Source organism: Oryctolagus cuniculus, chromosome 13 (assembly GCF_964237555.1).
Source record: "Oryctolagus cuniculus chromosome 13, mOryCun1.1, whole genome shotgun sequence".
NCBI lineage: Eukaryota > Metazoa > Chordata > Mammalia > Lagomorpha > Leporidae > Oryctolagus > Oryctolagus cuniculus.
The window spans coordinates 91,301,319-91,328,891 of NC_091444.1; the positions used below are offsets into that span (position 1 = coordinate 91,301,319).

Consider the following 27,573-nt stretch of genomic DNA (forward strand, 5'->3'; position numbering starts at 1 on the left):
CCATAGCCTTGGCAGCTCATGATGAGAGCCTCAGGTGATCACTGATGTCATAAATAAGGAGTGTCAATTGTTAAATCAAGAACAGGAGTCACTGTACACTTATTCCCCTTGTAGGATCTGTCTTTAATGTGTTATACTATGAGAATTAATGGTAAAAATATTCTTCAGACAGTTCTTTATACTTTGTGCATCTGTGTGGGTGACTGTTGAAAGTTTTACTTAGTATACACTAAGTTGATCTTCTGTATATAAAGATAAATAAAAATGAATCTTAATGAAGAATAGGATGGGAGAGGGAGTGGAATAGGAGATGGGATGGTTTGTGGATGGGAGGGTGGTTATGGGGGGAAAACTGCTATAATCCAGATTTGGCCAGCATAAACATTTTGCTTTTCTTTTCTACTGCAAAACTTTCAGATTATAGTCTGTCTCTGCTTTCTTTTGAGTACTTCTCTCTTGCATACAGCTATGATCGTAAGGCAGTCTTCTGAAGTTCTGTCAGATATACTTTCAACTATATCAATTGGAGTCATGCAGAGCTATGAATAGTTCCCAATTCATACTTTTTACTACAAAATGGTGTCCATGAAATAATATCCTAACTCTCTGGTAGAAAATACATGAAATGAACATTCTGGAAAACTTTAGGGGTCACTGATTAAGTGGGTAAGAAACTTATTAAACAGTTGATTTCTGGAATAAATTTCAAAATGATAATATTTCTTTTTTTCTATGATAAATTACTAATTTTTCCAAGAATTTAGAAGAAATTTTTCATTATTTGAACAAACTCAACTTATTGGGTACCGCATCTAACTTTGAATGTTGAACTCCTTAACATATTTTTGTATGGTAATAAAGTAAAGAGACATCTCTTGGCATTCTTATCTACAAAAGACCCATTATCAACATACTGTCATGTCATCTATTTTGAACTAATTTTTATAGATATAGAAAAAAATAATCTTTCAGTGTTTCCTAATTTGTGAACATGAGCAGTCAATATAAATGTTCTTAATCTCCAGATAACAGGATCTATATAATTTAACTGCCATCTATTCATTGTCACTTAAGGAAACTAATTAGTAAAATCAGTGACCTCATTGCTCAGTTATCAGTGTTTACATGCAATCTTGTGATCGCAATCTGTATGACATAAAGACATGAATGATAACCCTGTTTCTCTTGTACATAGTTATACAGTATTCATTATCCACCTATAAATTGGAATCCATGGATCATATTTCAATATTTTGTGAAACTGAACTAAGTTTTTATACAGATTGATGAACACAGACTACCAGAGAAAAGTCTGTTTCTGAACCAGCAGTGCTTAGAATGCTCTGTCACTATGTAAGACAGTGCTGGAGTAGTCATTTCTCAATATGTCCTTTTAGAAATACAAAGAGTTGAAGTAACACATTCCTTGTGGTGCAAAAGGATGTATAATGATCTAGTATCCATTCTGGAAAAAGAATGTAACTTACACCCTAGAAAGTAATTCATTCTCATAATCTCACTGCAGAGCTTAGATTTAAAAAGAAGATATTCATGGCCTGGCACTGTGGGGTAGCAGGTAAAGCCATTGCCTGCAGTACTGGCATCCCATATGAGTGCCAGTTTGAGACCCGGCTGCTCCACTTCCAATCCAGCTCTCTGTTATGGCCTGGCAAAGCAGTACAAGACGGCCCAAGTCCTTGGGCCCCTGCATCCACATGGGAGACCCAGAAGAAACTCCGGGCTCCTGGCATCAGATTGGCACAGCTCTGGCCATTGCAGCCAGATGGGGAGTAAACCAGAGGGTGGAAGACTTCTCTCTCTCTCTCTCTCTCACTCTCTCTCTCTCTGCCTCTCCTCTCTCTGTGTAACTCTGACTTTCAAATAAATAAATCTTTAAAAAAAGGAGGTATTCACAATTATAGATGACATAATTATTCAACATTATTGCATTTTAAAAGTACTCTAAATATTAGCAGGGGCTCCAAGTAACAGCTGTACACCCATGGCCATAGCAAAATTAGTCAAGGTAGACCAAAGATACATAATGCAAATACACATCAACTGATAAAAGAATACAAAAGATATACTAAATATAAAATGTTATTTTCAATGTATCACAATGTTTAATTAAAAACTTACTACCAAAATAATTTACCTTTTATAAAGCTAAGTGGAATTGAACTGGTAGTAGCAAGTAGTGTTTGCATAAATACATTAAATATACTTATCAATGAGAATATTCATATTGGCTAAAATATTTCTACAACCTCCTAACAGAGAAATAAAAACTCCTTTACAGTATGGTGAGAAGAGACTGACTTACTGAACTTGGTCTTATCAGGTACTTCTGTTGCTCTTCAATTCTGTTTGCCTGAACTTTGATGGTATCTTTTAATAGTGAATTTTCATATTTAAGCCTAAAATGAATATCGAAAAATGTTCTTACACATCAATCTAAATATACACATTAATTTTTGAACAAACATTTGAAGGTGTAATTATGTAAATTCTTAAAAATTTAAAAAGTAAACTATTTGATGACTCTATTATGTTTTCTTGTGGGTTAGTATGGATACGGTGTAACGAACAATTACAGAATATGCATAATTCAAAGTAGCTTAAAAAGAACATTTTTGCCAGGCTTCACATACATATATTTATAATGATAAATACATGGTCTATTTCTCATTTTCTTTGTTTTTTTTTTTTTTTTTTTTTTTTTTTTTTTTTACAGGCAGAGTGGATAGTGAGAGAGAGAGACAGAGAGAAAGGTCTTCCTTTGCCGTTGGTTCACCCTCCAATGGCCGCCGCGGCCAGCGCGCTGCAGCCGGCGCACCGCGCTGATCCGATGGCAGGAGCCAGGAGCCAGGTGCTTTTCCTGGTCTCCCATGGGGTGCAGGGCCCAAGCACCTGGGCCATCCTCCACTGCACTCCCTGGCCACAGCAGAGGGCTGGCCTGGAAGAGGGGCAACCGGGACAGAATCCGGCGCCCCGACCGGGACTAGAACCCGGTGTGCTGGCGCCGCTAGGCGGAGGATTAGCCTATTGAGCCGCGGCGCCGGCCTTATTTCTCATTTTCTTTGATTTCACTGCTTTATAAAAGAACTCCAGTTATTTTGCAAGATACCTTGCATTATAGTGTTCAAGGTGATCTTGTAACTTCCTTGCATTTTGTACCTCTTCTTGGTGTAGTGCTGCTGCTTCCTGGAACTATAACAATAAATTTTTGAAACGTCTTACAAGTAGCTTGTAGAAATCTGATAATCACCTAGTTTTTACTTATTTATTTGAAAGGCAGAGTTACAAAGAGAGTGTGAAAGACAAAGGGAGATCTTAAATCTGCTAGTTCACTGCCAAAATGGCCCTCAAAGGATGGGTCTGGGCCAAGCCAAAGACAGGAAGCAGGAACTTCACCTGGGTCTCCCACATAGGCAGCAGGGGCCCAAGCTCTTGACTTGAACCAGTGCCCACATGAGATACCTGCATTGCAGATGGAAACTTAACCTACTACACCACAAAACCAGCCTACATTAACTTGTTTTGCATCTAAAATTTACAGTAATGCCTGTACATTTGCATAGTGCTCATGTGTACATTTATGCTGTAACTGCAGTGTTTACTTGTTGCAACAAACTTCACCTGACCCAATATCTACAATAATACAATGGTCCAGAATCAGTATCATTGATTTCATATTCAAATAAATTTTGACATTTCAGTCAGGTGGCATGACAATGAAAATGGTGTCTTATACAAGTTGTATTCAATTCCTGCAGACACAGTAGAAGGTGGCATCCAACTGGGGAGATGGAGGCAAGAATACACCCCAGGCCCTGAATAACACTTTCACCATTTCCATGAGCCAACAATATTTTTTCCACTTAACAGTTTGTAGACAAGTTTCTCTGTGTACTATTTAATGGGGGAAGGGTCATTCATGGGGGGCCAGTATTGTGGCATAGTATGTTAGGCCTCCGCTTGCAGCACCAGCACCCATAAGGGGTGCTGGTGCGCGACCCATAATCTGTATCTTAGAACACTTGTATATTAAATTAGCTCTAGACTTCCTACTGACATGTCAAATATCATACGTACTTTTCTGTTGATTTCACCTAACTCGTCCATTATATCCTTTGTCTTATTGTTCAACTTATAGTAAAAACACGCCATATCTTCCAGGGATGCTTCTGATTTAGACTGTCTTTGCTGAAGCTCATCATGTTGCTGCTGCAGGTGTTTCACATCTACCTGATAATATATGTCTGTTAGTATTTTATAATTCACCTCACTGTCAAATAAGGTTTATATTTCACTCAAAGGTATACACAACTGGTAGAGTTTTTGTGATGATTTTGATTTATGAGTTGTCATCTTTATGATGGTGTGTAAGTAATAAATATCCCATTGGACACGTATGAGCTAGCAATATGCCATGCTATATCTCTCAGGATGCTAGCCAGCAGTAGTGATTTGCAGCTCCCAATCAGCCACACAATCGCAAGGGCCAATGACCAGCACTCTAAGTGTTAACAACCTGCTAAGCTAGAATTTTGAGGAAGTTATGTGTATTATAAATTTTTGACTTATTTTCAATTTAACAGGTATCACCCTATCAAATGCCAATGAGCATTTGTAGTTTCATAATATAACCACCTACAGCAAATCATATTAATATTCATATTCTCTATGTATATACATTTATGATTACTGAACTCAGGTAACACAGAAACAGTTATTTTCCTGCCCAATCAGTATTATTTGATTCATCCAACAGCTTCAAGTCACTGTTTCTCCCCGATACATTTGTAACATTTAACCTATTGAAGTATCATAGAGCAATGAGTATGTGGCTGGAATTAGACTTCATTTGAATCTACAGTGTTGAACTATTTTCCTCTCTTTAGTAACTTTGGAGTTACTCACACATTGTCAATTCTTTGCTCAAATCCTTCCAATAGATTCTTATTTCAAAACAAGAATGAAATTGCAATGGCATTTAAGGCCCCAGGCAAACTTGGCCTCCACCTGTATCCTTGTTTTATCTCCTACAACCCTCTCCTCTACTTATACCCTGAGATTCATGAATCCTGCAGGTTTTCCTATCAAAATGGGGATCCAATGCCAAATTAATGAACCATAGAAATCTATAATATTTTTGAACTGGAAAATTATATCCAAATAATACTATTGAGCCTTGAAATGAAAAGTAATAAACAAATTATCTGTAAAAAGTGGTCAAAGTCAATCAAAAAAATCTTGGAGAAACTGCAAATAAATAAAATTTTCATAAAATCACTCCCAATTTTTCACAATCATAATTTCTTACACTTCACAAGTATCACAGAGCAATCAGTATGTTGGTACACTAGAACTTGTGTACTTCTACAGTGTTCAATGACGTGTAGATTGTAAGCAAGTTACTTGTAAAAAGTGGTTAAAATAATTCATAATTTAATAAAATGGATGGACCATTATAAAATTGTTGAGAGGTTATAAGAACACATCAGTTGACAGTGAAATGCCTTTCAGTTGAAGACAAAATGGATATGAATAACAAATTATACCAACTAAAATAGATAAAAAAAATTACAAGAGAAAGGTATTATGTGGTGCAGCATCTATGCTTTCGCTCATCTGGAAATCTTCTATGAACTGTCAAGGCAACCTGCATAATTCAAAGTTATTTCAAAATACTCCTTTCAGGTCTGAGCATTGCTGTTGGATTCATCATGGTCTTAAATATGGCAAGATAAAGACATTAAAATTATTATTTTAGGAGTATTGAATTCATTATTAATATTAGCCTATATGTGTAATTAATAATTTGAAAGCATCAAGGGGACATAGTGTCTTAAGTAAAGTATCTCTCAGGTCCAAATTTATTTCCTGAGGCAAGTTTATTTTTAAGCAGATAAGCAAATGCATTTCTAACGTACATAAATTTATATTTACTGCATTTCAATATTTATCCATAATCACGTATGACTGAATTTTCTTTCCTGGAGTTTAAAATTATTTCATTTCCCTGATACTTCTATTTTGTCTTCACAGATTCTATAGTCACTTCACTTTTAAATGCAACAATCTTTGAATTTACTCATCTATTCCCTAGAATTTTCTCAGTTTGTTAACTCCCAATTCTTAGACTGCCTATCTATATTCTGAGCCCTGTCCTCTTACTGTTCTCTTAACTGTTTGCTTTAGTCTCCTTCCTTCCTTCCTTCCTTCCTTTCTTTCTCTCTCTCTCTCTCTCTCTCTCTCTCTCTCTTTCTTTCTTTCAGACAGAGTTAGACAGTGAGAGAGAGACAGAGACAGAACGGTCTTCCTTCCATTGGTTCACCCCCCAAATGGCCACCATGGCCGGTGCGCAGCGCCGCAGCCAGGAGCCAGGCACTTCCTCCCGGTCTCCCATGTGGGTGCAGGGCCCAAGCACTTGGGCCATCCTCCACTACCCTCCTGGGCCACAGCAGAGAGCTGGACTGGAAGAGGAGCAACCAGGACAGAACTGGCGCCCCAACCGGGACTAGAACCCAGAGTACCGGCACCACAGGCGGAGGATTAGCCTAGTGAGCTGCAGCGCCGGCCTTTAGTCTCCTCTTTCTGTCGTACTTTGCAGAAATCATATCCTTATCCACATGTCCATAAAGACTTATTTCTGTGGATTACTTTGGAGACAGTTAAGCCTCTACATTTTATCCTGATTCTTATGGATGTGTCTCTGAGAGTTGTGTTGCTTTCTAATCTTGGGGACACCCTCACTGTTAGGAACTTGACCACCACAAATCATCTCACTTTTCTTTTCCATTACAAATCTTTCACAAGCCAGATAATGGATTCTCTCTGCTTTCTTTTGAATATTTCCCTCTTCCATAGAGATATGATCCTAGAGAACACTTCTGAAGTCTTTTCATATATACACTCAACTAGATCAACTGGAGTAAGGAAGCACTCTGCACACTACCCTATTTGGGCTTGTTACTACAATTTTGTGTTCATGATATAAGATCCTAATTCTCTGGTTAGAAAAATCATTTAATGAGAGCATTCTGGAAAACTTTAGTGGCTACTGATTGAGTGGGTAGAACCAACTCTTATTAAACATTTGATACCAAGATTTCCAACTGACAAGTAATTCTATGACATATTCCTAACTAATTCCTCCAAGAATTCATAAGAAATCCTTCATCTTTAACAAACTCCATAGCTATTTGGCACTGCAACTAAGTTTTGAACGTTGAATTCCTTCTCATATTTCTGTATGACAATTAAGGTAAAGGGACATCTGGCATTCTTATCCACAAAAATCCATCATCAACACCCTGTCATGGACATAGTTTGAACTAATTTACTGGAAGTCTAGAGTAAAAGAATGTTTCAATGTTTCCTAATTCATGAAAATGGTCAACACAAATGTTCTTGTTCTGTAGACATAAATACCTTCATAATGCAACAGCACTCGATTGTCACTTAAAGAAACTAATTGGTAAAATCCATAATCTCATTCTTACAAATAAGTGTTTACATGTAATCTTGTGAGAGTAATTTTTATGAAGAAGGACATGAAAGACAGGGTAATCCTGTTTTACTTGATAAATTTTTATATGGTATTCACTATCCATCAATTGGAATCCTGGATTACACACCTATCTTTTATGAGATTGAACTAAGTCCTTATAAAGGCTGATGAACGTAGACTAACAGGTAAAAGTTTGGTTCCGAACCTGCAGCGTTCAGAGCATTATGAAACTCTGTAAGCCCATAACGCCAGAGTAGTCATTTCTAGGTAACCAATGACACTATTTGCTTTTAAGAACCCAAAGATGTAACATTCCTTGTGGTGAAAAAGCATGTATAATGAACCAGTATCCATTCTGGATAAGGAATACAACTTACACTCTCAAATAAATGTACTATTAAATCCCAAAGAAGAGTTTAGATTTTAACCAAAGAGATTCAGAATTCCACACCATGTCATCACTTGACTTTATTCACACTTCAAAAGGTACTGTAAATATTACTAGGGACTCCATGTGACATTTCTACAACCATGACCATTGCAACACTACTCACAGTATACCAAAGGTAGAAATCATGGAAATGTCCATCAACTGATGAAAGGATATAAAAAATCCACTGTAAACAAAATATTGTTTTCTAATGTAACACAATTAGAATTTTAAAATGTAATCTGACTACTTAAACAATTTTATGAGTTCAGTCCATTCCTTCTATAAGGGTTAGCAGATTTGCACTGGTAGTAGCAAGTAGTATCTGTATAAATACAGAAAATATACTTATCAATGAGACTTGTCTGATTAGGCAAAGTATTTTCCCAATCTCCTAGCAGAGATACAGAAACACCTTCTCAGTGTGACAGAGGTTAAGAGACTGACTTACTGAACTTGGTCTTATCAGATTTTTCTGCAGCTCTTCAATACTGCCAGCATGCAGTTTGACGATATCTTTCATTTCCAAAATTTCAGACTGAAGCCTACAATGTACATGGAAAATATTTTCACCCATCAATCTAAGCATACACATAATTTCTGACTAAGCATCAGAAGGCAATATTGTGTAAATTCTTAAAATTGGAAAAGTATGGCCTGTTTCTTGTTGTCCATGGCTACTGTGCTTTATAAGGACTCAAGCTAGTTTGCATAGTACCTTGAATTGTAGTGTTCTAGATAATCTTGTGTCTTCTTTACATTTTCTACCACTCCTTGGTGTAGATTTTCTGATACCTGGAACTAAAACAAAGGATTAAAAAAAAGTTACCAGCACCTGGTACAAACTGCTCACTACCTGGTTTTGCCATTAAAATTTTACTGGAAATCACAACACTTCTTCATTTGCATATTGTTCATGGCAACATTCATGCTGTAACTGCAAAGTTGACTTGCCAACAGACATCACTTGGTCCAATATCTAAAATAATATGATCTGGTCAAGAATTGTTCTTACTCATTTCATATTTTGATACATTTTTGACATTTCAAAAAGGTGGCATGAAATGAAAGTGGTCTTTTATACAAATTACACTTAACCCTTGCTTTCACAATTTAAAAGCACTTGGGCCATCTTCTGCTATTTTCCCAATGGGAAAGATGAAGGCCAGACTACTTCCCCAGTAATGCATAAAATTGTCAGTGCTTTCAATAGTCACCAGTGTTTTTTCACCTTATGATTTACTGATCACTTACTCTCTGCACTACTTCCTGGGTAATGATAATGTAAACAGGATTCCTAGATTGAGTAGCACATACTTTGTAGACCATAAGACACAGACTCAAAGCACAGACCTGAAAATATTGGAATCAGTGGCTAAATGAAGTTTCCAAAATCAATTCATTCTTATGCTGCCTTACAAGCACTCTGTAGATAGCATAACAGTATACATTTGGATCTATTAGTGAATCTGTAGCCAGCAGAAAAAAGAGCTATGAAACAATAAATCCCAGTTCTGGCTAGTTCATGAAAGAAAATAGTTAATTTTTTTTTTCTTACTGAGTATAGACTGAGTTTTTGATAGATAAGTTCTCCTCTACAGCAATCAAGTGTTTTGATTTTATAATTTGTTTCTTAAAGGACAACTTTAAAAACTTTAAAAGCTTCACCTTAAAGCTTTATTCATAATGCTTATGTCAATGCCTCAAAGAAGAAAATTCAGCAGGTCAGCGTTTTGGCACAGTGGGCTAAGCTGCCTCTGTGATGCTGGCATTCCAGCCCTTGCTGGTCCTCTTCTGACCCAGCTCACTGCTAACTGACAGGGAAAACAGCAGAGTATGGCCCAAGTGTTTAGGTCTATGCCACCCACGTAGAGACCTGCATACATAGAGTTCCATGCTCCTTGCTTTGACCTGGCCAGCCCCAACAAATGTGGAAAGTTGGTGATTAGAACAACAGATGGAGGAAATCTCTTTTTCTTTCAGCTTCTCCCTCTATCTGATTTTTCCTTTCAAATACATAAATACATGTTCAAAAAGAATAAATTTCTGAAATGATATAAATTGTTTATACTTTTAGTCTAACAATTGATAAGCTAAAATATGTTCAATCAACACAAAGATAGGTGGCATCCATGTCAGATAAAATCCCCTGAGGAAAATTTATATTCAGACAAGATTATTTCCCATGAATAAAAATAAAAGCAGTTTAAAAGTAAGGTCTATGCTGTTCCATAAAAACTAGATGACAAATATTGAAAAGTGTAAGGTCAAAATGTGACAGAAGGAAAAGCTTATTGACAAAAGGGAAATTTGGGGCTGGGTCTGGATAAATATGTTTAGGTGAACAGAAACAAAGACAGGACAGCATAAAGAATGGTGGAGAAATGAGAAAACAGGCCCAATTAACTCCAAGTTTGATTAAATCCAATGAAATGATTGAATGTGTCCATACAATAACTTGGAAATGAATGTCCATGGCAGCATGCAGTGGAAACATTCTACATGTCCATGCATTGATGAGCAGATAATTTGTACAGCAGACTTATACTCTGTTAGATAATAAAATGTTATTTAATAATAAAAAGAAGTATTGATAAATGTTATGCCATGGATGGATCCTGAAATTAGTATACTAAGTGAAAAAAGCCAGTCATAAAGGGCGACATGCTGTAGGACTCTATGTATATGAAATGTTCATAGCAGGCAAATCATTGGAGAAAAAACACTTCCTTTTTGTAGGAAAAAGGAAGAAAAAAGGACTGAAGGAGTGATGCATAAGTGACACAGAGTTTCACTTTATGGTGACTGAAATATTTAAAAACTGATTATGGTGATGGATATCCCACTTTGGGAACCTATTATGGATATTGAATTTTATTAATCTGAATGTTTGAAGTCTACATAGGTGAAATATATGAGCAGTCATAAAAATATTTGTGCAAAAAGTAGGCTTAAGAGATGTCAGTTTAAAGGTAAAATGTGTGAATTCAATTCATACCTTATACATGCTGCACGTATCCCAAGAAGTTTGTGAAGCACCACTATATCACAATAAATCAGTTTTTAAAACTCCAATGGCAGGATATTAATAATTTTCTTAATTTTAAATTTTGGAAGTATAGACTACACAGGATATGAATATTCCATGCATAAAAACAGACACTTATTATGTGTATAGATAACATACATTATACACACTTATAATGTGTATAAATAACATATATGTGAATGATAAACACGGTTTTCAATTAGACTGCAAAATATTTTAAAATGTGCATTTCAGCATAGTATAAAGTATTTTGAGAATTTATTCTGAAATACACAGGATCAATAAACATAGGTTCTGTATCCATTCACATAAGTGAAACAAGAAATGTATTTTTTGAGAATTCTGCAAGATTTTATCCTCTGATTCAATCTGCCTTGTTTTATCATGACAACTGATACCACTGAAAATATTGAGAAAAATGTGCATTTTCTGTGAAAAATGATATATATTCCTCAAGTTTTTAACAGTGAATATTATTTTAATAAAGAATATAACAATACATAGAGTGGATATCAGAGTTTAAGAAGTAAGTGCATAATGATAAAATTGTGCCAGGATTTTCATATTCAAATAAAGCAGGGTCTTATGATATTTGTATCTGGAAACTCTTAGCTCTAGAATTCTTATTGACATGCTAAATATCATACATACTTTTCTGATGATTTCATCTAACTTGTTCATTATATCCTGCATCTTGCTGTTTAACTTAAGGTAAAACTGTGCCATCTCTCTCAGTGATGCCTCCGATTTACATTGCCTTTTCTCAATGTCATCCTGTTGCTGCTGCAGGTGTTTCATATCTACCTGATAAGATATGCGTGTTACCATTTTATAAGTCACTTTATTGTTAAATAATGGTTATATTTCATTCAAAGATACATACAACTGGTCTGATTTTTGTGATGGCTTCACTTAGGATTTTTCAGCTTTAGGATGGCAATTAAGTGATAAACATTCCATAGGACACATACTTTGAATTTTGACCTTTTCCTGAGCAAGCAATATGCCACACTATTTTCTCTCAGGATGCTAGCCAGCAGTAGTTTTTTGTAGCTCCCAGTCAACCACACAAACACAAGGACAAATGAAGAACACTCTAGAGTGTAACGTGCCACTAAGCTAGCATATTGAGGAAGTCCAGTGTGTTACACACTTTATTGACTTGCATTTTCAATTTAGCAATGAGATTACCAAGGAATCACCATATCAAACGACAAGCAGCATCTGTACTTTAGGTACTATCACCACATACATCACTTCACCTTCTTTTCCTCAATTGTACACATTTTTATTAATTATTGAAATCAGGTAAGACAGAAGGTGTTATCTCCCTGCACAATCAGTAATGTATTAGCCAACAGACTCAGTTCTCTATCTCTGTCCTGATAAATCTGCAACACTTAAGAACCTACTGAAGTATCACAGAGCAATGCGTATCTTGTATCTAGAGCTGGTATAATTCTACAGTGTTGAACTATTTTCCTCTTTTTAGTAACATCAGAATTCCTCACACAGTCAATTCTTCGCTCAAATCCTTTGAACAGATTTCTTTTTTTGAAAAAGTAATTCCCAATAGCTTCTTAGGCCCTATGCAAATATTGCTTCTAGCTTCCTCCTGACCTCAGCACCTACAACTCTCTCCTTTGCTCTCACGACTGTGAATCATGAACTCTGCCAGCTTGCATGTCTCTGAAAACAGGAATCCAATGCCAAATTAACAATCCACAGACAGCTACAATTATCTTTGTACTGGAGAAATTATACCCATTGATAGGAACTCATCCTTGAAATAAAAATAAAAAGCAAACTATTTGTAAAAATGTTCAAACTACATCATAAATGCCAATGACAGAATTAAATCCAATGCAGATTTGGTAAAATTCCCCAAATTAAATCTGTAGATTGCTTAAGGCTGTATAACCATTTCAATGATATTAATTCTTCCATCTTTGCATTTTCTTGTGTCCTTGATAACTTCTTTCATTAGCATTCTGTAATTTTCATGTTAATTAACTATTTTGGTTAAATTTACTCCTACTATTTGAGGTTGGTTATTGTACGTGGGATTTCTTTCTTGACTTATCTTTCAGTGAGTTCTAGTACTGGCATGTAAAAAAGCTAGTTTTATGTATCTTGATTTTGGTATCTTCAACTTTACTGAGTTGTTTGATCAGTTCTAACAGCTTTTTGGTGGATTGTTTAGGTTTTCCCATGTACAAGTCATTTGGAAATATGGATATTTTGACTTATTCCTTTCTAATTATGATGTCCTTTCTCCTAATTGCTCTTGCTAATTTTTCCAACACTATATTGAATAAGAGTGAAAGTACTCAAACTTGTCTTGTTCTAGATATGATGGGAAAAGTTTTCAACTTCTCCCCATTCAGTATGATATACTGAGAGTTGATTTATCATATATAGCTTTAATATTTTTAGGTATGGTTGCATCTATAGCTAGCTTACATTTTTATGTAAGGATGCTGAATCTTATCAAATGCTTTCGCTGTGATGACTAAATGGTTTTTGTTCATTCTGGTGATATTATTTGTTTATTGACTTGTGAATGCTGAACCACTCGTTCATTTCTAGGAAAAATCCCACTTGATTTGTGACATACAATCTTCTTGATGTAGTGTTGGATTCACTTTGCTAGTATGTTGTCGAGAATTTTTGCATTTATATTCATCAAGGATAATAGGTCTGTAGTAGTCTTTTCATGTTGTGTCTCTGTTCAGTTTTGGAATCAGTATGATGCTGATCTCAAAAAGGGTTTGGCAACTCCATCCTGTTCAATATTTTGGAATAGTTTGAAAAGTACTGGAGTTAGTCTCACTTTAAATGTATTGCAGAATTCAATAGTAAATCTATCAGGTTTTGTACTTTTCCTTGATAGCAGACTTTTGGTTATTCTTTCAATTTCACTGCTTCTTATGGATCTCTTTAGGCTTTCTGTATCTGGGAATTAACCCATTTCTTTGAGGTATTCCAATTTGTTAGCATAAAGTTGCTCATAGAGGGAGAGATCTTCCATTTTCTGCTTCACTCCAAAAATGGTTCCCCAAAGTCAACACAGGACCAGGTGGAGGCCAGGAGCCAGGAACTCTACCCAAGTCTCACATATGGGTGACAGTGGCCCATTAAACTGGGCCACCTTCCACTGCTTTCCCAAGTGCGTTAGCAAGAACCTGGATTGGAAGTAGAGCAGTTAGGATTGATACTGCTATTCATGGGGTGCCAACATTGCAGGCCACACATTAACTTGCTGTGTCACAACACCAGCCCCAGAGTAGTTTCTTATGAGCCTTTGTATTTCAATGGTGTCACCTTTAACATCTACTTTTTCACCTCTAATGTTATTTACTTGAGTTTTTTTTTTTTTTTTTGTAATTTGGTAGTTTGGCTAAAGATGTGTCTACTCAAAAAAAACACACACCTTTTTGTTAATAGTTAATATTGTTTTTTTGCTTCAACTTCAATTATTTCTGCTCTGATTCTTATTTATTGCCTCCTGCTAATGTCTGGTTTGTTCTTGATATTCTAAATTTTTAAGATGCATACTTAGAACACGTTTTGAGACCTTTTTAAAAAAATATGGACATTTAATGCTATAGATTTCCCTCCTAACACTGCTTTTCCCTTGTGCAAATGGAAGGGGGCAATGTGCCTTCCCTTTTCAGAGCAACTTAGTCACTCAGATCCCAGTCAGATCCCTGGACTGGACTTGAAGTCAGTGGAGACTGTGAAATTCTCCCATAGCTAGGGCTGCTCACAGTGGGAGCCACAGCATCTTCTTCCTATCTTATCCCAGCAAGACAGTGTTTCCCAACCAGAAGTCAGTCACACAGATACAAGGGATGTCCGGCGGCAGTCACTGATGACAGTGGTGTATCTGTTCTCTCCCCTAACTGCCTCAAGGAGTCTGTGTTCTGCCACTTCTCCACAGGAATTTCATTGCCCTGAGAATGACATGCTCCTTTGTTCTAGTTACTGTGACTGACATTAGTGAGGCTACTCATTACTCAGTCATCTTGGATGCACACTTGATTTTCTTTTTTAATGCAAAGCTTTCACAAAGTCAAGTCATGGATTTCTCTGCTTTCTTTTGAATAAGTTCCTCTTCCACAGATACGACCTTTTGAGCTTCCTTCTGAGTCTCCTGAAGTTCTGTTCAGATGTACACTCAAGTAGGTCAATTGGAGCCAACCAGACTCTGCCTCTGTCCCAGTTCAGATCCACTGCTCCACAGCTGTGTCAACGAAATATCTCAACTTGGGTATTCTCTGGTAGAGGGACTCATGGGATGAGAACTTTCTGGAAAACTTACATTCCAATGAGTTGAATGAAAACTGTTTCTTATTAAACTTTTGATTTACAGGGTAGATTTCAAAGTACCTAATAATTCAATGACATTTTCTAACATTTATACAGGAATGTACAGGAAACCTCTCTTTATTTTGAAGCAGCTCAACAGCTATTAGGTACTACAACCAATTTTTGAATGTCTAATTGCTTAACATATTTCTGTATGACAATTTTATAAAGGGATGTCTTGTGGCATTTTAAAAAGTCCCATAGGAGCTGGCACTGTGGCAGAGAAGGTTAAGCCTCCATCTGCAGTACTGACATCCCATATAGGTGCTGGTTCAGGACCAAGGGGCTTCACTTCCAATCCAGCTTCCTGCTAATGCACCTAGGAAAGCAGCAGAAGATGGATCAAGTACTCGGACCCCTATATCCACATGGGAGATATGGAAGAAGCTCCTGGTTCCTGGGTTTGGCCTGGCCCAACCCTGGCCATTGTACCTATTTGGGGAGTAAACCAATGGATGGTAGAGTTCTCTCTCTCTCTCTCTCTCTCTCTCCCCTTCTCTTTCTGTATTTCTGATTTTCAAATAAATAAAATCTTAAAAAAGAAAAAGTCCCCTTACCAATATGCTTTCATTTCACATGTATGGAACTAAGTTCTTACAGGTCTAGAGAAAAACAATCCTTCAATTTTCCTAAGACATCAGAGAGATCAAACACCACAAATGTTCTAAACCAAACAAGCATGTGAATCTGTGTAATGCAACTGCACTCTAGCTATTGTGCCTGAAGGCAATTAATTAGTAGAAACAACTACTTCATTGTTCCATATTAGTGCTTCATACAATCTTGTGACCTTATATCCTATTAAAGGAAAACATGAAGGATAAGGGAATCCTGTTTTTGTTATAAATAGTTGTAAAGCATTCACTATTCATCAATAAATTAGGATCCTAGACTACACAGCCATCTTTTCTGAGACTGACCTAAGTCAAAATAAAGGCTGATATATATAGGTTAATGGGGAAAAAGTTGATTGCTTAATCTGCAGTGCTCAGGGCATTAGGTAACTTTACAAGGCCCGGCAAGAATAGTCATTGCTATGTATTCCATATTTCTTTCATTTTAAAATACAAAGAGAAACACATATTTCTTGGGGTTAAAAAGTCCACTCAAAGACCTACTATCCTTTCTTGTTAAGAAATACAGTTTATGAGGTTAATGTTGTCACATAGTGGGTTAAGCTGATGCCTACACTGCTGGATCCCTTATGGGTACCAGTTTGAGTCCCATCCACCCCTCTTATGATCCAGATCCCTGATAAGGCTTCTGGGAAAGCAGAGGAGGATGGCATGAGAGCTTGGGCACGTGAACCCATGTGGGAGACCTGGATAAAGCTCCTGGTTCTTGGTTAGAGGCTTCAGCCTGGTCCAGCCCTAGTTGTTGTATTCTTTTGGGGAATGAATCAACAGATGAAGCTCGCTTGCTTGCTTGCTTGCTCGCTCTCTCTCTCTCCCCCCTCCCACCCTTTGTGTGTGCGTGTGTGTGTGTGTGTGTGTGTATCTCTGCCTTTCAAATAAATCTTTTAATAAAAGAAATATAACTTGGGGCTGCGCTGTGGCGCAACAGGTTAACACCCTGGCCTGAAGCGCTGGCATTCCATATGGGTGCTGGTTCAAGACCCGGCTGCTCCTCTTCTGATCCAGCTCTCTGCTATGGCCTGGGAAAGCAGCAGAAGATGGACCAAGTCCTTGGGCCCTTGCACCTATGTGGAAGACCCGAAAGAAGCTCCTTGCTCCTGGCTTCAGATTGGCACAGCCCCAGCCTTTGCGGCCATGTGGGGAGTGAACCACCAGATGGAAGACCTCTCCACTCTCAGTGTAACTCTGACTTGCAAATAAATAAATAAATCTTTAAAAAAAGAAATATAACTTACAACATCACAATAACTTAGTCTTAAAATCTTACTGAATGCTTTAGATTATGAAAAATTCAGAATTCGCTGCTCTCATTTCTTGGGATTTCAAAACATATTAACAATTAGCAGGGACTCCAATATATAGTTATTATCAATTCCCATAGTAGCCTTATACATAATAAACAAAAGGTGAATGATTGACTTACTGAACTTAGTCTGAAAAGGATTTCCTGAAGATTTTTAATTTCCCTTGCTTGCTTTAGTATTGTATCTTTCAACTCATGATTTTCCTGATCATGCCTAAAATACATATTTTAAATTAATGATTCTCACAGATCAATTTAAGAAAATATATTTCAGAATAAACATCTGAAAGTGTTATTATGCAAATTCTAGAAATTTGAAGTCAATTTCTTGGCAAATATATCATTATTCTATCTTGCTTTGTCAATAATGCACAAAATTTAGGGATAATGTGCAAAAGCTATGCATTTAAAAATAGTTTAATACTAAAAGTTTTCCATGCTTTACTCAGAAGTATTTATGTTTAAAATGATATAATTCTCATAGTACATAGCATATATGCTTTAGAAAGACTCAAGTTATTTTGAATGGTTGTTTGAATTGTACTTTTCCAGATGATCTTGAATTTTCTCAGTGTTTTGTACCACCTCCTTTTGTTCATCTTCTGATTCTTGGAACTACAACAAAGAATAAAAAAAAAACATGAAATTTACCAGTATCTGGTATGAATCTGGGAAGTACCTAGATTTATGACTAAAATTTCATTAGAACATAGCAATGACTCTTCCTTTTCATCTTATTCATGACTACATTTATGCTATAACTTCAAAGCTGAGTTGTGCCAACAGGGATGCTATGACCTCAAATCTAAAACAGAACTGTCTGGGCCATTACAGAAAGTTTATAGTCATCTGCTCAAGAAAATGACACAGGAGTAGACTTGGTTTTGAGTATGTTCTATCAGAAAAATTCTCAGATTTACAATATTGGCCAGTTAAAGGAATGGGAGATTACCTTATGGAAAATAGCTATAATTTTGAAATCCAAGTACAATGAAATCAACTATAATTTTAGATATTCATATGTGCAAATGACCATTGGTATCCCAGAGATCATAAAAATTCACATAATGTTATAGACAACAAATGTTTAATGGAATTTTTCAGTGGCCACACCAATAATGAAGCCAGAGTGCCTGGATTCTGGCTCCACTATCTGTGTGATCTTCAGCAATTCATTTGCCCTGTGTTAGTTCTTCACCTGTATAATGGAAATAATAGTGTCTACTTCACTTGAAGGTAGGAGGTATTAAATGAAAGGTATATGTAAAGAACTTCAAAGAAGATGTGTCACATAGTCAGGGAAATATTTCAATAGCATTATTATTATTGAATTCATGTTTGAATAAAATGACATATTTGGGAAGGGGAGCGTAGCAATAGAAGTGATCTCTTATAAAGTGATACCAAATCCTTCATACCAAAGTGGCAGCAAACTAGGAGCATGAGGCCCAGAATACATTGCCAGCTCATTATAAAGCTTTCATTAATTTTATTAGCCAACCATCCTTTATGCAACTTATAATTTATAAATTATTTTTCTGTAAACTCAGTGGGCAATAATAATGAAATACAATACAAACAGGACTCTGAATTTGAGTAGCACATATCTTACATAGCCATAAAAATTGGCCTAAATGTACTAATGAAAAGACCAGACTCTATAGCTAAATCAAATTTCCCAAATCACTCTTCATTCTCAGGTTGCTCTAGCAAGCAATCTGAGGATAGAGTGATGCTCCATGGTTTGGTGTGTAAGAAAATGTATGGCATTTCCACTGGTAAAGAGCTGTAAAGCTACGAGTCCCAGCTCTGGCTATATAATAAAGGGAAGCAAACTTCAGATTTTATATTCTCCCAGTGAGTAAAGCATTAGCATTTTATAGAACAATTCTCCAGAAATAGGATTAAGTATTTGAATATTGTACTTAATTGCCTAAAATGTGTTTAGAAGAAAAGCTTCATTCATTCATTCATTCATTCACTCATAATGTTCCTGTCAGTGTCTCAAGGAACACAGATGGCATGGCATAAAGTACTTAATTTTAACTTAACTGTCCAACTATAACATTTTCAATCTACACATTTATATCACATATGTCCACTTAGGCAAATTTATAGCACAACTGTCACCTTAGACAAATTATCTATTATGCAGATAAGTAAAAGCAATATAAACTTAAAGGCCACGTTATTCTCCATAAACTAGATGACAAGTACTGAAAAGAGAAAAATCGATGAGAGAACACAGAACATCCCATCAGTGAAAGGACCTCTGGAGTAGGGTCTGAATACAATGAGTACAGATCAACAGAAACTAAAATAACAGTGTGAAAAAGGAGGAGAGAGGGGGAAAACTGGCCAGAGACACTCACTTTGCTGACGTTCACAGGCAGAGAAGTAAAAAGCATATTCCATACATTAACTTGGAAATGAATGCTCATAGCAATAGCGTTAATAATAGTCAAAAAATGGAAACAGTGTTCTATCAACTGATGAAATGTTTATCAACTGATGAATGAATAATTCCTACAAAGAACTGTATTCTGCACAGTACAATATTATTTTAAAAATAATAAGAAGTATTGATAGATTCTATACCATGGATTGACCTTGGAAATGTTACGTTAAGTGAAAGAAATCAGTCATAAAGGGCTGCATATTGTAGGGATGACCTTATTTAAATGAAATATCCACATCAGGCAAATAATGAGACACTAAACGTACATGTTTGGTTGCCTAAGGACTAGGGAAGATATAGGAGCTAAAGGCAGGATGGGTGAGTGAGACAAGGTTTTCTCTCAGGATGTTAAAAGCTGTTCTAAAATTGATTGTGGTGCTGGTTATCCAACTCTGGGAATATACTATGGACGTTGAGCTACACTTATTTGGATGGGTGAACTCTATGGTGTTACATGAAATATACAGATAAGAGTGTTTAAGACAGCATTTTTAAAAGTTTGTGGAAGGGAGTAGGCACAGTGGGTTAATGCCCTGGCCTGAAGTGTTGGTATCCCATATGGGCGCCGGTTCCAGACCCGGCTAGCTCCACTTCCTGTGCAGCTCTCTGCTGTTGCCTGGGAAAGCAGTAGAGGAAGGCCCAAGTCCTTGGGTCCCTGCACCCATGTGGGAGACCTGGAGGAAGTTCATAGCTCCTGGCTTCAGATCAGTGCAGCTCCAGCTGTTGCAGCCAATTGGGGAGTGAACCATTGGATAGACTACCTCTCTCTCTCTCTCTCCCTCTCCCTCTCCCTGTCTCTCCTCTCTCTTTCTCTCCTCTCTCTGTGTAACTCTGACTTTCAAGAAAAATACAATAAATCTTTAAGAGTTTGTGGGAAATGATCTTAAAGATAAGTCAATTTTGGTGCAAAAAGTTTTGAAGTTGAATGGCAATATGTAGATGATAAAGTCTCTCAGCTTTCAGGAGGACTAGTGCAAAATCTGCAACATCCTCAAATATAAATGCTATCTTTAGAAAGAATTTAAGTATAAGAAAAATGGCAGAATAAGATGGTGTAAGAAGTCATCATATTGACAAAATTGTCTTAATTATAATAAAATATTTTTTTTTACATTTCTTTTTTTTAAACTTTTATTTAATGCATATAAATTTCCAAAGTACGACTTATGGATCACAATGGCTTTCCCCCCATACCGTCCCTCCCACCCACAACCCTCCCCTTTCCCACTCCCTCTCCCCTTCCATTCACATCAAGATTCATTTTCGATTATCTTAATATACAGAAGATCAGCTTAGTATACATTAAGTATGGATTTCAACAGTTTGCTCCCACACAGAAACATAAAGTGAAAAATAATAGATGATTTTTTAAAATGATGATGAAATCAGAGCAGACCTATTGTCATGTTTAATCCCAGTGAGAGTCAAGTTGGGAATTGATAATTTCTTTCTTTTTTTTTTTTTTTTTTACAGAGGATCAGTTTAGTGTGCATTAAGTAAGGATTTCAACAGTTTGCACCCCCATAGAAACACAAAGTGAAATATACTGTTTGAGTACTCGTTATAGCATTAAGCCTCAGTGTACAGCACATTAAGGATAGAGATCCTACATGAGGAGTAAGTGCACAGTGACTCCTGTTGTTGACTTTACCAATTGACACTCCTGTCTATGGCATCAGTAATCTCCCTATGCTCCAGTCATGAGTTTCCAAGGCTATGGAAGCCCTCTGAGTTCTCCGATTCTTATCTTGTTTAGACAAGCTCATAGTCAAAGTGGAGGTTCTCTCCTCCCTTCAGAGAAAGGTACCTCCTTCTTTGATGGCCTGTTCTTTCCACTGGGATCTCACTCGCAGAGATCTTTTGCCAGAGTGTCTTGGCTTTCCATGCCTGAAATACTCTCATGAGCTTTTCAGCCAGCTCCGAATGCCTTTAGGGCTGATTCTGAGGCCAGAGTGCTATTTAGGACATCTGCCATTCTATGAGTCTGCTGAGATTCTCACTTCCCATGCTGGATCACTCTCCCCTTTATTTACTCCATCAGTTAGCGTTAGCAGGTACTAGACTTGTCTATGTGCTCCCTTTGACTCCCAGTCCCTTCACCATGACCAACTGTGAACTGAAACTGATCACCTGGAACAGTGAGATGGCATTGGTACATGCCACCTCGATGGGATTGAATTGGAATCCCCTGGTATGCTTCCAACTCCACCACTTGGGGCAAGTCAGCCTGAGCATGTCCCAAATTATACATCTCTTCCCTCTCCCATTCCCACCACCATGTTCAACAGGGATCACATTTCAGTTAATTTTCAACACTTAAGAATAACTGTGCATCAATTACAGATCTAAACCAGTCATATTAAGTAGAACAGATAAAAAAAACTACTAAGAGGGATAATGTATTAAGTTGTTCATTAACAGTCAGGGCTATGCTGATCAAGCCACCATTTCCCATAGTGTCCACCTCACTCCAACAGGTTTCCCTCTTGGTGTTCAGTCAGTCGTCACCGATCAGGGAGAACATATGGTATTTGTTCCTTTGGGACTGGCTTATTTCACTCAGCATGATGTGTTCCAGATTCCTCCATTTTGTTGCAAATGACTGGATTTCGTTGTTTCTTACTGCGGTATAGTATTCTAAAGAGTACATATCCCATAATTTCTTTATCCAGTCTATCATTGATGGGCATTTAGGTTGGTTCCAGGTCTTAGCTATTGTGAATTGAGCTGCAATAAACATTAGGGTGCAGACCTCTTTTTTGTTTGCCAATTTAAATTCCTTTGGGTAAATTCCAAGGAGTGGGATGGCTGGGTCGAACGGTAGGGTTATCTTCAGGTTTCTGAGGAATCTCCAGACTGACTTCCATAGTGGCTTGACCAGTTTGCATTCCCACCAACAGTGGGTTAGTGTCCCTTTTTCCCCACATCCTCGCCAGCATCTGTTGGTGGTAGATTTCTGCATGTGAGCCATTCTAACCGGGGTGAGGTGAAACCTCATTGTGGTTTTGATTTGCATTTCCCTGATTGCTAATGACCTTGAACATTTTTTCATGTGCCTGTTGGCCATTTGGATTTCCTCTTTTGAAAAATGTCTATTGAGGTCCTTGGCCCATCTCTTAAGTGGGTTGTTGGTTTTGTTTTTGTGGAGTTTCTTGATCTCTTTGTAGATTCTGGTTATTAACCCTTTGTCTGTTGCATAGTTTGCAAATATTTTTTCCCATTCTGTCGGTTGTCTCTTCACTCTCCTGTTTCTTTTGCAGTACAGAAACTTCTCAATTTGATGCAATCCCAATAGTTGATTTTGGCTTTGACTGCCTGTGCCTCCCGGGTCTTTTCCAGAAATTCTTTGCCTGTGCCAATATCTTGAAGGGTTTCTCCAATGTTCTCTAGTAACTTGATGGTGTCAGGTCATAGATTTAGGTCTTTAATCCATGTGGAGTGGATTTTTGTGTAAGGTGTAAGGTAGGGGTCTTGCTTCATGATTCTGCACGTGGAAATCCAATTTTCCCAGCACCATTTATTGAATAGACTGTCCTTGCTCCAGGAATTAGTTTTAGATCCTTGATCAAATATAAGTTGGCTGTAGATGTTTGGGTTGATTTCTGGTGTTTCAATTCTGTTCCATTGGTCTATCCATCTGTTTCTGTACCAGTACCATGCTGTTTTAATTACAACTGCCCTGTAGTATGTCCTGAAATCTGGTATTGTGATGCCTCCGGCTTTGTTTTTGTTGTACAAGATTGCTTTAGCTATTCGAGGTCTCTTGTGCCTCCATATAAATTTCAGCACCATTTTTTCCAGATCTGAGAAGAAGGTCTTCGGTATCTTGATTGGTATTGCATTGAATCTGTAAATTGCTTTTGGGAGAATGGACATTTTGATGATATTGATTCTTCCAATCCATGAGCATGGAAGATTTTTCCATTTCTTGGTATCCTCTTCTATTTCTTTCTTTAAGGTTTTGTAATTTTCATCGTAGAGATCTTTAACGTCTTTGGTTAAGTTTATTCCAAGGTATTTGATTGTTTTTGTAGCTATTGTGAATGGGATTGATCTCAGAAGTTCTTCCTCAGCCATGGCATTGTCTGTGTATACAAAGGCTGTTGATTTTTGTGCATTGATTTTATACCCTGCTACTTTGCCAAACTCTTCTATGAGTTCCAATAGTCTCTTAGTAGAGTTCTTTGGGTCCTCTAAATAAAGAATCATGTCATCTGCAAAGAGGGATAGTTTGAGCTCTTCCTTCCCAATTTGTATCCCTTTAATTTCTTTTTCTTGCCTAATAGCTCTGGCTAGAACCTCCAGAACTATATTGAATAGCAGTGGTGAGAGTGGGCATCCCTGTCTGGTTCCAGATCTCAGTGGAAATGCTTCCAACTTTTCCCCATTCAATAGGATGTTGGCTGTGGGTTTTTCATAGATTGCTTTGATTGTATTGAGGAATGTTCCTTGCAAACCCAGTTTGCTTAGAGTTTTCATCATGAACGGGTGTTGTATTTTATCAAATGCTTTCTCGGCATCTATTGAGATAATCATATGGTTTTTCTTCTGCAGTCTATTAATGTGGTGTATCACATTGATAGTCTTGCGCACATTAAACCATCCCTGCATACCAGGGATGAATCCCACTTGGTCTGGGTGGATGATCTTTCTGATGTGTTGTTGCATTCTATTGGCGAGAATTTTATTGAGGATTTTTGCATCTATGTTCATCAGGGATATTGGTCTGTAATTCTCTTTCAGTGCTGCATCTTTTTCTGGCTTAGGAATTAAGGTGATGCTGGCTTCATAGAAAGAATTTGGGAGGACACCCTCTTCTTCGATTGTTCTGAATAGTTTGAGAAGAATTGGAGTTAGTTCTTCTTTAAACGTCTGGTATAATTCAGCAGTGAATCCATCTGGTCCTGGGCTTTTCTTTGTTGGGAGGGCCTTTATTACTGTTTCAATTTCTGTCTCAGTTATGGGTCTGTTTAGGTTTTCGATGTCTTCCTGGTTCAATTTAGGCAGGTTGCATGTGTCCAGGAATCTATCCATTTCTGATAGGTTTCCCTGTTTGCTGGCATACAAGTCCTTGTAGTAATTTCTGATGATTCTTTTTATTTCTGTGGTGTCTGTTGTTACATTTCCTTTTTCATCTCTGATTTTATTGATTTGGGTCTTTTCTCTTCTTTTTTTAGTTAGTTGGGCCAATGGGGTGTCAATTTTGTTTATTTTTTCAAAAAACCAGCTCTTCGTTTGGCTGATTTTTTGTAATGTTTTTCTTGATTCAATCCTGTTGATTTCTTCTCTGATTTTAATTATTTCTCTTCTCCTACTAGATTTGGGTCTGATTTGCTGTAGGTTTTCTAGATCCTTGAGGTGAATTGAAAGCTCATCTATTTGGTGTCTTTCCAATTTCTTGATGTAGGCACCTATTGATATAAACTTTCCTCTTAACACTGCTTTTGCTGTGTCCCATAAGTTTTGGTATGTTGTGCTGTTATCCTCATTTACTTCCAGAAAATTTTTGATTTCTCTTTTGATTTCTTCTATGACCCATTGTTGATTCAGGTGAATGTTGTTCAATCTCCATGTGTTTGCGTATGCTCTAGGGACTCCTGAGTTGCTAATTTCCAACTTCATTCCTTCATGGTCTGAGAAGCTGCATGGTATGATTCTAATTCTTTTGAATTTGCTGAGACTTGCTTTATGGCCTAGTATGTGGTCAATCCTAGAGAAGCTTCCATGTACTGCTGAGAAGAATGTAAAATCTTTAGCTGTAGGATTGAAAGTTCTGTATATATCTGTTAGATCCATTTGGGCTATAGTGTCGTTTAAATCTACTGTATCCTTGTTGATCTTCTGACCGGATGATCTATTTCTGAGAGTGGAGTATTGAAGTCCCCCAGTACTACTGTATTGGGGTCTAAGTCTCCCTTTAAGTCCATTAATAAATCTTTTAGATAAACTGGTGCCCTGTAGTTAGGTGCATATACATTGATAATTGTTATATCTTCCTGTTGAATTGATCCCTTAATCATGATATAGTGTCCCTCTTTGTCTCTCTTAACAGTTTTTGTGGTAAAGTTTATGTTGTCCGATATTAAGATGGCTACGCCCGCTCTTTTTTCATTTCTGTTGGCATGGTATATCTTTTTCCAGCCTTTCACTTTCAGTCTGTATGGATCTTTGTTGGAAAGATGTGTTTCTTGTAAGCAGCAAATAGATGGGTTTTGTTCCTTAACCCAATCAGCCAATCGGTGTCTTTTAACTGGACAGTTCAGGCCATTCATGTTCAAAGTGACTAATGATAAGTGGTAACTTTGCCCTGCCATTTGCCAAAGATAAGTTCTAATATATGCTTTGAATTCCCTGTGATCTTTTGCTGTGAGGTTTCCTTCCTTGGTTTCCTTCCTTTACCTTCTTTCATATTGATGACCGTGTTTCTGTGTTTCTGTGTGTAACACATCTTTAAGCATCTTTTGCAGGGCTGGACGAGTGGCAACAAATTCTTTCAATTTCTGTTTGCTATGAAAAGTCTTTATTTCACCTTCATTCACAAATGATAGCTTTGCAGGATATAATATTCTGGGCTGGCAGTTGTTCTCTCTTAGTACCTGGGCTATATCTCGCCATTCCCTCCTAGCTTTTAGAGTTTCTGATGAGAAGTCAGCTGTGAGTCTGATTGGAGACCTCTGAGAGTAATCTGACGTTTCTCTCTTGCACATTTTAGGATCTTTTCTTTATGTTTCACTGTGGAGAGTTTAATTACAACGTGTCGTGGTGAGGATCTCTTTTGGTCGTGTTTATTAGGGGTTCTGTGGGCTTCCTGTACTAGGATTTCTCTGTCCTTCTCCAAACCTGGGAAATTTTCTGCTAATATCTCACTAAAAAGGCCTTCTAATCCTTTCTCCCTCTCCATGCCTTCAGGAACTCCTAGAACCCGAATGTTGGGTTTTTTAATAGTATCCTGAAGATTCCCGACAATATGTTTCAGATTTCTAATTTCCTCTTCTTTTCTTTGGTCTGACTGTATCCTTTCCTGTTCTCTGTCTTCTAAGTCCGATATTCTCTCTTCTGCTTCACCCATTCTGTTTGTAAGGCTCTCTATTGTGTTTTTCATTTGATCTATTGAATTCTTCACTTCAGTCACTATCACAGTTTCCTGTTGTACTAGTTGTTTCGTTTCATTTTGATTCCTCCTTAATATTTCATTTTCACGAGAGAGATTTTCTATCTTGTCCATTAAGGATTTGTGTAGTTCCAGAATTTGTTTTTGAGAACTTCTTAATGTTCTTATCAATTTTTTGAGATCTGCTTCTTGCATTTCTTCTATGTCATCATCTTCATAATCTTGAATTGGGGTGTCTTTTTCATTTGAGGGCGTCATGGTGACTTCCTTGTTTTTATTACCTCGGTTTTTGCGTTTGTTATTTGGCATATTGGAGATATTTGGTTTCTTCACTGTGGTGCTTTTTCTTGTTATACCATGACTCTAGATTAAGTGGACTATCTGTTTTTGATGGAGCCTTAGGGCTTGAGATGGGTGTGGCCTGAGAGCTCTGTTTGGTGTGCCAAAGGTGACACTCCCAGGTTAGGCGTGGTAAATCTCTCTCTCTCTCTCTTTTTTTTTTTGATTCAAAAGGGAAGTAATTCCGCACAGCTGAACGAAGTTGGAGGTAGTTAGCAGGCAAATGATATACCCACAGGAGCCAGAGATCGGAAGCTCTTTCCCAAGATCCCCACAGGGAATCTGTTCGGCCCTCAGAGTGGGCTCAAATTCTCCTTCAGCCTCCCACTGGGTTGCCAAAGTTACGGAATTGTAGCGTCTC

The 27,573-nt window shown here is 37.2% G+C and overlaps 1 protein-coding gene across 25 annotated transcripts in view; it reads right to left on the reverse strand.

Annotated features, from left to right (window-relative positions):
- Positions 1–27,573, reverse strand: part of LOC103352179 (putative ankyrin repeat domain-containing protein 20A3) — a 144,980-nt gene that overhangs the window by 25,249 nt on the left and 92,158 nt on the right. For 23 of the 25 annotated variants that reach the window (XM_070055922.1, XM_070055923.1, XM_070055924.1 and 20 more), the window contains 8 exons: positions 17,849–17,919; positions 17,425–17,518; positions 11,647–11,799; positions 8,665–8,747; positions 8,398–8,491; positions 4,096–4,248; positions 3,128–3,210; positions 2,324–2,417 (listed from right to left, as the gene is read on the reverse strand). In XM_070055922.1, the coding sequence (XP_069912023.1) occupies positions 2,324–2,417; positions 3,128–3,210; positions 4,096–4,248; positions 8,398–8,491; positions 8,665–8,747; positions 11,647–11,799; positions 17,425–17,518; positions 17,849–17,919 (825 nt within the window). Of the gene's footprint in view, positions 1–2,323; positions 2,418–3,127; positions 3,211–4,095; positions 4,249–8,397; positions 8,492–8,664; positions 8,748–11,646; positions 11,800–17,424; positions 17,519–17,848; positions 17,920–27,573 lie in introns of those variants that run through there. The other 2 variants (XM_070055937.1, XM_070055926.1) reach the window with 2 other exon arrangements.